This window comes from Megalops cyprinoides, chromosome 4 (genome assembly GCF_013368585.1).
Source record: "Megalops cyprinoides isolate fMegCyp1 chromosome 4, fMegCyp1.pri, whole genome shotgun sequence".
Lineage (NCBI taxonomy): Eukaryota > Metazoa > Chordata > Actinopteri > Elopiformes > Megalopidae > Megalops > Megalops cyprinoides.
Window position 1 is genome coordinate 20420781 of NC_050586.1, and position 15650 is coordinate 20436430.

Here is a 15650-nt window from a genome sequence, read left to right on the forward strand (position 1 = left end):
CCAGGCATACGAGCAGTCTCTTATCTCAGACTTTTATTCAAACGGCTGCTTGTTCCAGGTTTTTTTAAAGGGTGAAACCAAGGGCTGGGGGAATGGGAAGCATTGGTGCTTCAGGATTTCAGGATTTCATTTCGTTCACTCATTCTGGGTTTTGTTTTGAGGTTTTTTGGCCTTTGTTTTTAAAGCCGAGGCTCTGTTGATGTGTCCTCTGCCTCTTTTGAGTCACCACTCTCCTTGTTGTTGGTGTTTCTTTGTAGCCGTTGTTGTTGCTGTTAGTGTCCGTTGTGTAACTTTATACTGTGTGTGAATGTGATTTCAAGCCTGTCACAGGATGACATGCTGTTTGTTTGTGTCGAGGGAGATTTCTTCACGGTCCACTATCAGCCAGGAGATTAATTGATGTCTGGGTTGTACACCAATTTTACATTGTGGTTTAAAGAGTTTCCTTCATTTACAAATGGTATTTATGTATTTATGAATCGACATAATTCACCTGTGTATTGTTTTTGGCTCCAAACAGAGTAAATAACAGGTTACAATGTAAAAGCCTTCCACAGTGTTGGGCAGGTAAGTGTCCCAGAAGTGTACAGGAGTGTCCTTCAGTTCATCACAGTACAAAATTCAGTAGTATTAGACCAATTTAAAATTGGCTTTTCAATAGTGCTACATGACATTTTGGAAATGTTCTTACTGTGGGGGAAAAGCAAAAGCAACATTATTGATTCTACCCTTGTTCTAATCAGCTGATCAGCCGGTACTGATCAATAACTTCCTTCACTTTCACGTATGATGTCATCGCTGTACTTTTTTCTGTCAAGAAGGTGAGAGTCCGGCAACCTGCTGGCGGAAGCAATGTGTCTTTGTCACAGACAGGAACAGAGCGGAGTGCGAGGGCAGTGGTGATAGAGCACTCTGTCTGTCCTTTGGACCTCAAAGGCACTGTGTAAGTGCAGAGGGTGTAGTGGGACAAGGAGGGGTTTTGTCGTCATTGCGGACAAAGGTCCGGCAGGTCACCCTCTGGGACGGGCTGAGCTTTGATTTCCTATGCGCCATCGGCTCGGGTGTCACGTGACTGACTTCTGTCAGTCACCAGCGGTTTAGCATGTAGCCACGGCCTGTTGCCCCAGTCACAGTCTGTCACAGTCCCTTCCCAGTGCTTCTCAAACCTTTGTGTGTTCTCCTGAATCCCACCACTCGCTCTGGTCTTCACACAGGATGTGACTTAGTCACAGCAGGATTGACTGGTCTCACAGATTGCACATTCACGCTCTTGCAGTTCAGCATTTTAGGAGTGGCAGTTATTATTTGAGCCTTGGTATAAAATCCAGTATCTGTGTGCGCATCGATACATGTAAGACAGACACCCTAACTTAGGATGATAGATTGAATTAATGTTTTGAAATGCTTTTTTTAATGATACGGCACAAAAGCGCACAGGAAGACCCTGTAGGGCCCTGGTCATTTGTCAATTTCCCTGTAGAACGTAGTGTCCCTTCCACAAATCCCCAGTTCCCCTCCAGGAAAGCATCTGTGAGACCAGAGCAGAGGCCCACAATGGACAGCATCCACCCAGAAACAAACCTCAAGTCTGCAAATTATGATCCTTTATTTCTGGTGAGCAATGTCCATTTTTTCCATGGTGTCACTGCACACTCCTCATACCCCTGCTGCTTCAGTACGTCTTCCTCAATAACCTGCCCTGTTTCCCAGCTGCAGTGTTTGTTGAATATGTGAGAGCAGCCAGGTCGGAGACCACAGGATGGTGAAGAGCTGCTCTCTCTTCTCCCCTTCTCTCCCTCCTTTTCCTCCCTTCTTCTCCCCCCCCCCTCCTTCCCTCCTTCCCTTTCCCTATACTGCCTGTGTTTGCTGTGACTGCAGCCAAGATTAATAGGCCTCTGTCTTCATGTCGTGTGTCTTTTTAGGCCCATGCGGTGCATCGCTGGCTAATCGATCAGGACAGTAGTGTGAGCTCTGAGCTGCCGGATGGCCGTGGAATATGGCACTTTGATGAAACAGTAAATATCCGTATACGTATATCTGACTTCTATATTTCTATATCTATATTACCGTCTTGTATCTGTCTCTGAGAGCTGTGTTGTTGTTTTTGTTTTGTTCTTTCTTGCTCTTTATTTTTCTGTAACTGTATCTGTGGCTTTAACATACTGTAGCACTGGTTTCCTGAGAGTGAAGTGTCACTGTTGTGCTGTGGGCTGGCTGGTTTAGTCAGGTGCAGTGGATACAAACCACTGCAGTCTTGAGCTTTCTTTGTCGCTTGATATATTTGTATTTACTTGATTTTCTTTTTCGTTCCGTTTGTGTAAGGTGTATATATGTGGTTTGCTGTAAGTGTCCTTGTGCAGTGTGTTATGCACTAAAGGTCCAAAGGCAAAATACTACATTTGGTTGTCCCAAATCGTAATGGTGTGTATGTGAACATGTGTGTTCCATAATTCATACATCTCTCATTCTGAGAGAAAAGAAGCATGTTTGGAACTAAGCATGGATAACATCAAGTACTAAATGCATGATTGTTGTGAAAAGCTGGTGCTACAAGTCTGACTGTATCTCTCCTGGGATCAAAAGACTCTGACCTTGCGTGTGTATGTACTGTATGTGTGTGTTTGTATGTATGTGTGCGTGCGTGTGTTTGTATGTACGTGTGTGTGTGTGTGTGTGTGTGTGTGTGTGTGTGTGTGTGTGAGTGTATGAGTGTGTATATGTGTATGTGTGTGTCTGGGTAATTGTGTCTGTCTGTGTGTCTGTGTGAGGGTGTGCGCTCAGTAAAATGCGGACCATCCCAATGCGTTTGGTGAGGGTGAGTATGTCCGTTCTTATCTCTCATGTGACTCCGTGCTGTGCATGTCCATCCCCATGTGTGTTCAGTCACCAGCACATCCGCTCAGCATGCCTCTGCTCTCCCAGCTGTGCGTGGGCCGCTCCTCTCCAGTCCAGTCTCCATATTGACGGCGGCCCAGCGGGGCCTCTGTGTGTGTTTACAAACAGAGGCTAAGCTTCCGGAAGGGGGGCTTCAATCAAGTGCTGAACTGCTGTCATCTCATCAGCACATCCCGGGGAGACTGGATGACTGGGACAGGGGGGGAGCGGCCTCACTGCTGTTTGTTTACCAGACGCCCTCATGGAGGGCCATGCACTGGGCTCACGTCTCACATTTAGAGCCGTTAGCCTGCAGCCTCTGGAGAACCCTAGGGACCACTCCTTGGCCCAGTTTAAATCACACTCCGAGAACAAATACCAACCTCAAGTACGTGTAGGCTAACTCACCACTCAGTCTGATTGATGACAAAGCATTTAATCTTATGATTTCATTGTTTATTCATGTGATTGTTTTGTAATTATTTCAAATTAGATAAATGAAAAGAAGATCCCCACCATGTCTTTAATGGAAGTGGAATTCAGCCCTCTCAACCAATCACACAAATTGCATAACATCTCTCATTTTGTTAGAGAATGTTAATAGGCAGTTATTGCGCTATTTTTCTAGCTATGGTTGACAGTCAGTTACAGAAAGTGGTGAGCGTTTGTTTTGAACCTAACAGCTAATGACTCCATCTTTCTATTTAGAAAGTTTTTGGATGGCTGTGAGGTGAATCTCCCCTCTGACCCTGTGATGGAGATCACATGACTATGCTCATTGAATGTTAGGAATTCTATTTTTCTCTTTGTTGATTCAAAATAAAGGGATAATAGAATAGCATCAAGCCCATGCCGGGCAAATTGCCAGTATAGAATATCCTAACCGAGGCAAGTGATCTCTTTAGTTGTCTATCCCTTTAGTTTGCACATTCGTTCCGCAGTGGTGTTGCAAACTGTATCCTATTTTAGACCAGCGGAGGAGTCCAAGAAGACTAGCCACTGTTCCATACTGTTACAGAGTGAATGCCACAGAAAGATAGAGGGGGAGAAGTAGTAAGGGGAGTTAGTGGTAATAATAGGTCATTCAGTAGCAGGTAGTTTATAGGGTAGAAGTGGTTCCACAGGGTCATCATCTCTCTGATCTTCTCAAGGATGCTCCACATGGCTTTCAATGAACAGACTCCCCTATTCCCCACATTCAGATATTCTCATGGGCCTGACAATGTCAGAAGAGTTTCAGAAGTTATTATAGTGGCTCTGCTACACAGGTTTTCTGAAACCAAAGGAATGTTTGTGTGTGTGAGTGAGTGTGTGTGTTTGTGTGTGTGTGTGCATGTACATGCATGTGTTTTCTTTTACTGAATATGAGAGGAGTGACTATGTAGTTGTAATGTTACTCTGCTTTAAAATGCAGAAAGAGTATAAACATATTATGGTGCCTGACTGTGTCATCTTTCTGTCTGTCTGCAAGTCAGTCTACCTCACAACAAGCATGGGAGAGCCTAGGTCACCCGAGGAATTCAACACATTTGAACGAAGTGGGGGGTTGCATGGAAGTTTAAAATCTCTGCCTGTCACGCCCCTGTCCCATTCACAGCCCGCAGCAAGGGACAGCCACAGGCCTACAGGCAGGCAAAGCAGCGCAGTGATGGATCACTTGATAAAATACAATCAGGCTCACTGGCCAACCGCCAGACAGCAGTGGCAATAACAACAAAAACCCCTGCAGTGTCACCGTAGCGTTAGCTTCCAATGGCCTGCCTCATCCTTTGCTGCAGCTGACCACACTGGGTAAGGGAGAGGGTGGTCTGAATAAAGCCATCAATGGATGGTGTTGGGTGAATGAATGGTGTTTAATTGGCATTCCTCTACCCATAGAGCTTGTATGTTTTCCAGACATGTGAAGTCAAAGCTAGCGTGGTATACTCAAGAGTTCTGAAAATAACAGCTAAAGGGGTGTTCCTCTGTAAATGGCCCTTACATGGGAAACACAATATGGAAGAATGAAACTTTAGATAATCTGCACATGCAGGCAAATACCACACACCAAATAAGGTCTCAAGCATTGTCACAGCATCAGATTCATGACAGTGCCCACAAAATAAGAAGCCTTTACCGGCACGCTGGTCCCAGGGGGGGACATTCACTGTGGTTTAAAGTGGATCTTCTCTAAGAGGGTTTTTGCACATCTTGCTGCACGTCGGGGACTGTCTATGTATAAAGTGTGTTTGTTGTTTACAAGTATGCGTGTGTGGTGGGAAAACGTGTCTTTGTGTGTGGAGTGTTTGTGAACCTGCGGTTTGGTGAGATGGAGGAACGATGGGATTGATGGGGAGACATATAGAATGGGAGAGGGAAATGAAGAGATGTGCAAGAGAGAAGGGTGAGAGAAGGGTGAGAGGCACACCGCAGGTGATTAAGTGATTGGCGTCAGATTTACCGCCCTGCTGCCCTTGTGTGGATTGATGGGAGCGGCTTTCTTAATCACTAATATTTTTAACAGCAGAGTTATTGATGGGTCTGATGGGAGTTTCTAATACTGTAGGAGAAAGACAGAGAGGGAGTGAAAGTGGGAGATGGAGGAAGATAAGTCTGCAGTGCCCAAGGTGGGAAAACAATATGAAGTGTTACTGTTGCATTGGGAGATTAAATGAATGAATGAAGGAATAAATTGGTGGATGATACAGTTGGGAGCATTAATCAATTAACATGCTAAAAATGTATGATCACTGAGGCATTGTGACGAATTGAACAAATAACATGATAATCATAGGTAGTTATTTATGGTCTTAATGCTACTGGTTCTAAACTGGCTTTTAACTTTGTCACGTATTAGTTTTAAATCCTCCTCTTAATAGCTTCTCATTTTCAACATTTTCAGTCTTTGCTTGCAAATCATAAAAAGATCATTTGCATGCAGCTGCACAGAAATATACTGGCTATTTTGCACATAGAAACCTCACCAGGTACACTCTGTCTTGGCTCCATGCTAATACTAACTCAGGCTGATGTGTCTGTGTGTACGTGCGTGTGTGTGTGAGAAAGAGGAACGCGTTGACAGGCAGAGTGAACTGGCATCCCTTTGCTGCAGATTGCCTCAGTGCCTGTGCTGTGATGATGGAGCGATGAGAGATGCAGGGAGTTGCACTGACTCAGCACCGGACTGTAAACTAAGTCACTGTCACACTTTCAACGACATCTCCTATGTCTTGTGGGCGTATTTATTGTCACTCTGCCGCAGCGATACCCAGCGCGCTCTCTCCCTCCTCTTTCATTCTTCTTTCACGCTTCTTTCATTGCTCTTCTTCACATTGCTCCTTCACTCTCTCCAGCATTTCATCTTTGTTTTTTTTTCCTCTCCCTCCCTTTGGGCTTCTCATTTGGGCAGATTGAGTAGATCTTCAACAAATCAGTATTAGCAAAACACGCCTAACCATAATTTCTACATATGCAGTTCTATAGCTTATCAGAAAGGTAGGCATACAGAAATAAATACTGAGAGATTAACGGTGTAGGGGTAAGCAGTAGCACCATACAGTAAATTGTAGATGTGGTTGTGAATATATTACTGTTATCAATTGTTATTCAGTTCAGACCAGCTACAGGTACATATTAATGCTGCGCATGGTGTATGTCTTAACATCTTCTTCCCAAAAAGAGAGTTGTTTTAATATCTCATATTTCCTCGGTAGACTAAAAACGCAGAGGGGTACAGTGAAGCTCTTATTCTAAACACTCCAGCAGAGCTATTCAGTACAGAAGAGTGAAACGCTGTCCAGCCCAGTACATTACAATTGAATGGAGTCGCGTTTGCTCAGACAGCATGGTCATTACAGAGGTGATTGAATTATAGGATGGCTGCTCAGACTCTGTCCACATATTTCATCTCTCTCAGCTCACTTCCTCTCAGTCTGTCGCAGCTTTAGTTTGTCCAATCCACCACCAAGGCACAGTGCATTCAAATTCCCTGCCAGACCTGTCACATTGACAGCAGAATTATGTGTTGCAATGCAGACTAGTCCATTATTCTACAGTGCTGTGGAGTGCTGCCCATTTCACCCCACTTCAGTTTACTTCAGATAAGTTCAGCACAGCGCAGCCTAGTCCAGCGAGATGCAATGCAACGCTCTGCATTGTTGTGCTCCACAAACCGGTCCAGCCCAGTTTAGTGTAGTCTAATCAAGCCTGGTGGTCTGCCGTACCTTGTCCACTGCAGCAGTCCATAAGAATCTAAGACCTGCCCAACAAAATGTTCTGCTGGGTTGCAAACTCGCCTGTCTCTCACCTCCTGAGATAATCTAACCCCCCCCCGGAATCTCAATCCCCCTCTCTATCTGTCTCAATAGCTCCTGTTCTCTCCCTCTCGATCCCTCTATCTCCAGTTCTCTCTGCCCCCCCTCCCTCCTTTCCCCACTCTGCCTTTGCGCAGTGCTGAAAAGCAGCAGGGATCGATAGCGACCGTGCTGCTGGAGGCTAGGGGGACCATGTTCTGCACTTAAGCAGTCTGATTAGCTGGACTTTGATGCCTGTTTCACGCGGCAGCGAGAGGGAAGCTGAGACCGAGGAGGGAGAACAAAGACACCGATCCCCCTCTCCCGTCCGCTGCTTGCATGACAAATGGATTCTGGGCCCCGTCTGAAAAATAGCCGCCGTCACTCTGCCGAATTGCCTTTGTCTCATCGTGTTTTTCGACTCTATCTTCCCCTGTTCTCCTTTTCTCCCCTACCTCTTATCTGTCTCATTCCATGCGTCTTCCTTTCTACATCCTGCTGTTATTTTTTTATGTTGCTGTCTGTGCTGTGATGTGTGTGTGTGTGTGTGTGTGTGTGTGTGCATGTGCATGTGCATGTATGTGTATGTGTGTGCAAGTGTCTGTGTGTTTGTCATTGTATGTGTGTATGTGTGTGCTGTTATTCAAACCTGTAGCACCTTGAAACTGTAATTAAGACCCATTGCATTCCATTTGAGGAACTCACTTATAAAAGCAGGGCAAAGCTGCCAAATCACTCTGTCTCAGTCTGATAGATCGACAGTCTGGTCAGTAATGCAGCTCCCCTCCCACCTCATACCAAAGCTGTAATAGTGCTGGTGCTGCAGTCTGAATGGTACTCTAGACTCCCACTAGGGGGCACACTTTGCCCATGTGGTCCCAGCTCCTGTTCCCCTCTTGTGTGTGTCTTGTGCCCCTCTTGTACAAGAGTGTGGGAAAGCGTATCATATCCCGTTATCCACTAATGGCTTTAATTTTTTTAATTGCCCCAACACATAAAATACCCACAGAGACACCTGGAATGACGTGCAATCAGTTCTCTGTTGAAGGGCGCTTTAAATCACAGAGTGTGAAATCTGCTAGGCGGAATGTGAAAAATGTTTTAAATGTTACAATTATTCAAGTGGTTAGATCAATTAAGTAATTAGGACCACAGTGTGAACCCCTCTTTCCCAATGCCTTCTAGGATTAGGTTCTTCTCAATTCACTGAGCTATCCTTTGGCCAAAGAAGGCATGATATCACTTTCAGCAAGGTACCTGTTTGTTTATACTTTATTGCATATAGAAATATCAGTCAGTCCTTAGAAATGATTAAGGTGATGAACTCATGTTCTTAGTTTAACAACATTTTTAATATCAACCCTATTGTCTTATCCCCTAAATATTTAGGACTGTGTAGGATTAGTGCATTGTTAACGCTTTCGTAGTTACATAGTTATATTCATGTGTTTATATGTTATTAATAGTGTGTTTAAACAGATGCATAGACTGAAGCGTCAGCAGATTTCTGGCATATTGCCAGTATTGAATACAGTGGCAGGGTAGATCAGGGAGAGAGCTACTTTTCTGCATGAGGTTTTGCACATTTCTGAGTATGTGGTCAATTTTGCAAATCTGTGTGTGTCGTCAGTTGTTCATTACATCTATGTGAATGGCAGTGCCCATGGCGTACATGTCTAAGTATGTCTGTGTGAACGCCCAGGTGATCCAGTTGCTGGCACAATAGTGTGTGTGTGTGTGTGTGTGTGTGTGTGTGTGTGTGCACAGAACCAAGAACTGTAACTTTAATGTGTGTGTTGGAGCAGTGTGTGCTGCCTGTGTTGGAGTTCTTGATTGTGTGTATGTACAAGAGTATGTATATGTGAGTGTTTATGTATTTAACACACTTTGTTTTAGTGTGTGTAATCGTGTGCAGTCTGTAGCAGTGGTGTATGTGTGTGTAGTTGTATGAATCTGTCTGTGTTTGTGTGTGTGTGTGTTTTAATCTTTATGTGTATGTGTGTCTGTGTGTGTCTGTGTGTGAGTGTGTATGTGTGTGTGTGTGTGTGTGTGTGTGTGTGTGTGTGTGTGTGTGTGTGTGTGTGTGAGTGTATGTGTGTGTGTGTGTGTGTGTGTGTGTGTGTGTGTGAGTGTGTATGTGTGTGTGTGTGTGTGTGTGTGTGTGTGTGTGTGTGTGTGATTGTGCGCTGTCTGTGGTGGTGGTGCTGGTTGTCTGCAGCACGCCAGTGCAGTGACAGTGGCAGGGTCTGCTGGCAGCTGCTGCTGGAGGGACTGTGACAGATTCACTGTGACACAGCACTCAGATGCGCAGCATGGAGCTCTGCGCACCAGAATGGAGACAGAGTGGAGGGGGAATGAGACCAGAAATCTCACACAGCAATCACCTTAACCGTCTGTTTTATGGAGAAAATTGATGACGTGAGTGTACACATGTGTGTGTGAATATAGGTGTGTATCTGTGTGCGTGCGTGTGTGTGTGTGTGTGTGTATGTGTATGTGTGTGTGTGAGTGAGTGGGCGAGTGCACTTATGTGATTTGTCTCCTGTCTTTTCAAACTCTGCTTGAGAAGCTCTGGTGCGGAAATGGCCCATAAAATCACAAAGCGGTACAAGTGGAGAGCAGCTCGCCCAAAGAGGAGAGCAAGAGGGGCTTTTTCTCATGAAGGAATGTGGCAGGAGTGAGGGTCCCGGGGGCACCCCAACCCGCACAGAGTGGGTGGACAGTAAACCAGCACAACAATCACAGAGGTGATTTAAGAGTCTTAGGGTGTTTATTCATCCCAGGAGAGAATCTCCCTTGCCTCCCGGCTCTCACCTGGTCTGGAATGTTTCATGAATGGTGTTTGGTCACAGAGCGGGACCATGCAGGGATCAAGTTGAGGGAGGTTTGTGTTGTCATGGAGATGCTGTTCCACCAGCAATGTCATTAGTAAAGCTTTTTTTTCTCTTTTCCATATGTTAATGCTTGATTAAATCCCATGACAGCAGAAGAAATTGTGTGCGCAGTATTTATGTGTGAAGGAAAAGTAGATTGTATTAAGCAGTAGATTACTAGAAATCTGAATATTTTTGGAAGATGGGAGGTGTTTACCTCTTAACTGTAAAGGGGATGAAACATTTTTAGCTTCAGATATTTTCATAGACCCTGATTGCCAGTGTTAAGTTAAATTAAAACTGCTGTTTCATGCAGTCTGCGTAGCTCAGCCCCGAACTCATCTGATGTTTTTGCCACAGACACAGTCGAGTGCCACTAGGCTGTGTTTATTTTTCACAGTTCCTGTCAGGTTGGTTCCCTCTCCCCTCTCCCCCTCCTTGTAGTATTTATCTCTCTGCGTGGTTTTGGCAGTGATGCGCTTTTCCCAGCGTTTAGCGCAAAGTGAAAAGGGCCCTTTCAGACCACAAATGATGGACGCTTTATTAAAAGAGGCAGGGCCTTTTGAGAAGCTGGCCCCTCTCTCCTCCTCCTCCCCCCCTCAACTCCCCTGTCTGCCCCATTGTCACTGGGCCGCAGCCATTTAAAAGGCCCCCCTACTGGGCGCTTTGTCACTGTAAGTCACTCCAAAGACTGGAACAGACTGACTCAGAATACACTTTTTTATATAAAAGCTCTGGTATTCGGGAAATGTCTCCCAAAACAATTGTCTGGCTGTCAAAAATACGAGAGGGTCAGAGAGAGTGGGGTGACACCCCAGGGAAGGGGGAAGAGCGAAGAGGAGGGCAGAGTTGGGTGGAAGACAGAGGTGGGGGCATCAAAACAGAAGTAAAGAAGGAAAGAGAGAGTGAGAGAGTGAGAGAGAGAGCAAGCGAAAGTGTTATCACAGTCCCTGCAATGTGGGGCTCTCGATACGGGCCGCGTTCCTTGAAAGATAAACCCCAGGCCCCCTTTCCCACCCTCCTGCACACGCCCCCCAGCCCCCACCCCCCCCACACACACCCCCTCCGTAAACGCTGTGCATACTGAGAATGTGTGTGCATGTGAGGGACGGGGCTCAGTGTCCAGTCCTAACACACACTCGGGGAGAAAGGGACGGTGACTGCCTTTTGGGGAAGAGAAACCTGGAGAGAGAGGGGAGGGCGAGCAGCCATGCCAGCCAAGATTGTCACCTGTGGAGTGAGTAGGAGCAGCAGTGCCCGCGTGCACCTCTAACACACCTGTATCTGTCTTTCCCTTGTTTGTGTGTACACAGCTACTTATTCACACCTGCGCCTGTCTGTCCGTCTCTCTGTTCACCCAACACCTCATGTGACCTTGTTTATATTCTCCCAATGGATCTACACACACCTTTACTACTAATTGAGTTTTGTATGCACAGTTAGTTCCCAACCTCTTCCTTTCTCCCTGTGTTCACTTTCAGCTTTATCTCTTCATCATCAACCTATCATCGATTTCTTCACTTCCCTTCTCATCAGCCAACAGTTCATATCTCTCTCTATTTCTGTGTATCTGCCCCAATTCACTTTTTTACCACCTCCCTTAAAATCCAGTTCTTAGTTAAATGTCAGTGATTATTATCATTTAGAGTAAGCTTTAGTCATACTTACTGTAACCTGAACTGTTTTGATCCATTTGTATACATTGTCTGTATTTTATTCATTTTTATTTCTTTCCTTTCCAATTTTTTTATATCAGATTCCTATATATCACATTTGTCTGACTGAGTTGATGCTCATATACATCACAAACTAGAGTGACCATTCTTATCCTAGTTGTTTCTGCCTCAGCATTTCAGTGAGAGAGAGAGGAAGAGAAAATAGAGAAATTCAGACATTAGTGGGCTGGAAGGTGGTTGTTACACACAGTGTAAATATAATATGTGCTCTGAATTAATGGTAGTGTCCAGGTAGCTGATATGTTGGTAATGATGGTCATTTTCTCCCGGATATATCACTTCATTGTGGTTATAAGTAACCTCTTCTCTAAAAACAGTGATTTGGAACATTTCCTGGAATTTATTATTTTTCTGGGAGTAGTTTCCTATTGTCCTATGTGCTTCATTGCAATAATCATTGCAATTTCTCCTTGCCTTTATGTCTTCTAACAATTTTATGCCTTTAGATATGTTACTGGCCAATATGTCTGAGACCCAGAAGAGATTATTGAGACATGTTTTAACCAACAATCAAAACCACAGTAGGGGTCAAAGCTCCACTGTTAGTGTGTATGAAAAAGGACACATATTGTCAAAGGGCAGAGCTCACGTTAAACAGAATGGGTGCTATGGGTAGGGTGGGAGAAGGTAGGGGTCACCTCACTTAGGGATGTTTTAGCTCAAGGCTACCAAGAGGAACTTGCGTGAGTGCAAGTGTACATAAGTCTTTTTTATTAGTTTGGCTTAGTGTTTTTGTACACTTACTCTGTGATGTTGTTGTGCTTTAGAATTGTCCTTGTGAATTATTAAATGTACCCATTGACCCTTTAACAATTTAATGACATGGTGTTTGGCATTTCTATGCCAAGAAAGCTAAGACTCTGCAGTTTACCATAGTTATTGATGTGCTTGAGCAGAATGCTCTTGGATAAGTGTCTGTGTTGGGGTATAGAAAACTTCATGTTCCTTCAGGTTGTCCCCAGAGGACAATAGACTGTACACAGAGAAGCAAGTGATGCAAATGCAACCAATATATATACATGGATATAATAACTCAAATTCATAAATGAGCAGAAAGAAAACTAGTTCCTAACTATTTCCTTTTGAGTCTTATCTGGCCATAATATCAACAAATCACTGCATTTTGCCAATAGAGTGGTATTTTCAGTTTGCTGTATTTTTTCCTTGTTGTTGACATTAATTTGGCTAGCTAGTAACTCACCTAGCCACTCATTTCACATTGCTTTTTCTCAACTAAATTGTGTTATTTGAACCATCAGCCTCATTGAAAATTTATGTTTAAATAAAGTTAAATAAGGTTTGTAATATGGAAGGTGATCAGAACAGGATTTTACAACTGATATAAATTAGCTTCTTAAATTATAACTTTTGGTTTCATCTATGCAAAAATGACCAATACTGATATAAGCAGTTATAAGGAGAACTGTTGGTCCAAATAGGTGTGTGGACATTTTGACTCACTGGTCAAGCTAAATTCCTGTGTGTGTGTGTGTGTGTGTGCTCATGTGTTTGGGTATAGGTCAGACCAAACACACACCTACTCGCGTACACACAGACAAACACTCACAAAGTCTGCTGTGCTCCAGGAGCAGTGTTTGTTCAGCACAAGGTTGAGATACGTACGGAGGGACTCAGATCAAAGGCACAGATTTTGAGTTCACCCACTATGAGTCCTGCTGTCTGCACCCACCTTCGCTCGCTCTCTCCCTCTCGCCGACCCTGCACAAAAGCCTTTAATAACCATGACAATCTGATCCACAAGTGTATCACAGCAGACAACCGCAGTGAACTTTTCCTGGGGAAAAAAAAGAGAGAGAGAGAGAGAGAGAGAGAGAGAGAGAGGCAGACAGCAAATACAAGACAAAGAAAGACCGAGGCATGTCAACGGAACTGCAGGACTCAGCACCTGCTTCCCGTCAGTCCGTAAAGCCCTGATGCATAGGCGCAAGACGGTGACCGCAAAGGATAATGGATAGGAAGCGTCTCCACATAGCAACACCTCCGAACCAGGGGGGGAGAGTGAGGGAGGGAGGGAGGGAGGGGAGGGAGGGAGGGAGTGAGAGTGAGGGAGGGAGGGAGGGAGGGGGGGAGAGTGAGGGAGGGAGGGAGGGAGGGAGGGGGGAGAGTGAGGGAGGGAGGGGGGGGAGAGTGAGGGAGGGAGGGAGGGAGGGGGGGGAGAGGGAGGGAGGGAGGGAGTGAGAGTGAGGGAGGGAGGGAGGGAGGGGGGGGAGAGTGAGGGAGGGAGGGAGAGTGAGGGAGGGAGGGAGGGGGGGGGAGAGTGAGGGAGGGAGGGAGGGAGGGGAAAGTGGGAGAAAATCAATTTCAGCAGGAATGCAAGTCAGCAGAAAATAAAATAGAAACAATATTAATAATGTCTCAAGGAATTTCTATACACAGGAAAAGTGTGTTCTGGATGTAGGCATCACAGAGGCATACGGACCAATTTCGTGGAACCGTATGGAAATAACATGTGCTGTATCTACTTTTTCATTTCCAGCGCTTCAATCTATATTTAAATGCAATACATAATATATGAGTACGATGCATAAAAATAATGCACTCAGAAAATACAAACATGATTTTATATAGTATCAAAATGCAGTGTGACATTTCAGATTAGTGATAAACTATGTGATATCCAGTGCAACCACACTTCAACTTAATTTCACAAAATGTTTGTGGGATAAGTTATAGTTTCTTTCCCCTTTTTATTGCTGGGATTTCAGTATTTCAACTATTTATGCCCGACATATGCTGATGTCCCTGCTAAACTTTAGTTCTGCAGGTGTGCGTATGTGTGTACATGTACGCTGCATGTGTGTGTATCTGTGTTGTGTCTGTGCACTTAGTATTCATTTATTTATCACGTAGCTCTGTTCCAGGGGTAAGGGAGTTGTCCCCTCCTCCCCCTTGCAGTTTGCAGACTCAGCACGCTGCTGTAAGTACTTTAGTGAGAGTTAGTGGCTGTGCGTGTGTCTGTTTCACAGCCATGTCTACAGGGACCGCGGGCTCCTCCCGCGGATCAATACTGCAATCTCGGTGAGTTGCTCTCTGGGAAGGTGTGAAGTTAAGGCAGGCCACGTGACACTCCCCACAAATGCTGCATTCTCATTCACCTGTAGTCCGCAGCATGTCTTGGGTCTACTCTGGAGTCATCTTCATCAGGCATGGACCGGCTCCAGCAAAGAACAAACTGATCCTGCTGTTGCTGGATTTTTATCGGTTGAGCTGTTGGGGCTCATTGCATTAGTGTATGTGCTCACAAAAATGGCCATACATGCAAACACCTTATACAGAGTCCCCAGGACTCTTCTGTCAAAGCAGCTCTGTTCCTCACCTCAGTGGATTTTTTTAATCCACTATGAGAGCAAGAAATTGTAATTTACTCATGTGGGCACGTACACGTACTGCATGTGCCTTTTGTAAGTTTGTGTGGATGCATGCACACACATCCACAACCACAGGCAATCATCCCCACGTGTCCTGTGATGAGTACATACTGTACAGACAAAGAGACACACGGTCACCTATACTGCAAAACCTTCTACACACAAACACGCTAATGCAGAAGCACGCATGCAGTAACAAGCGTGCCCATTAGTACCCAAAATCACACACACCGTCACACAGGTGCACAGAGAGACGTACAACTGCATTCAAACAGCAGCAACCCTCTCTAGACCAGCTAGGCGATGATGTCATCCTGTCTGCCGCAGCACATACTCGCACTGTGCTTGTCTGAGAGGGAGAGAGAGGGGGGAGAGGATTAACATGGGGAGAAAGGGAGACGAGGAAAGCAAGAGGATTACAGGGAGCGAAAGAGGAAAGAAAAGGGATGAAGATGGGGGAAAACGAGAGCAATGTGGAGACATGGCAGACAGGAGAGTTCTGCAGAA

The 15650-nt window shown here is 45.1% G+C and overlaps 1 protein-coding gene across 7 annotated transcripts in view; it reads left to right on the forward strand.

Moving 5' to 3' along the window:
* Nucleotides 1–15650, forward strand: part of LOC118776256 (ankyrin-1-like) — a 117293-nt gene that overhangs the window by 43798 nt on the left and 57845 nt on the right. For 5 of the 7 annotated variants that reach the window (XM_036526439.1, XM_036526442.1, XM_036526444.1 and 2 more), the window contains exon 2: nt 1923–2015. The exons of 1 other annotated variant lie outside the window; for it this stretch is intronic. In XM_036526439.1, coding sequence (XP_036382332.1) covers nt 1923–2015 — 93 coding nt within the window. Of the gene's footprint in view, nt 1–1922; nt 2016–11133; nt 11256–15650 lie in introns of those variants that run through there. One more of the 7 variants, XM_036526445.1, reaches the window with a different exon arrangement.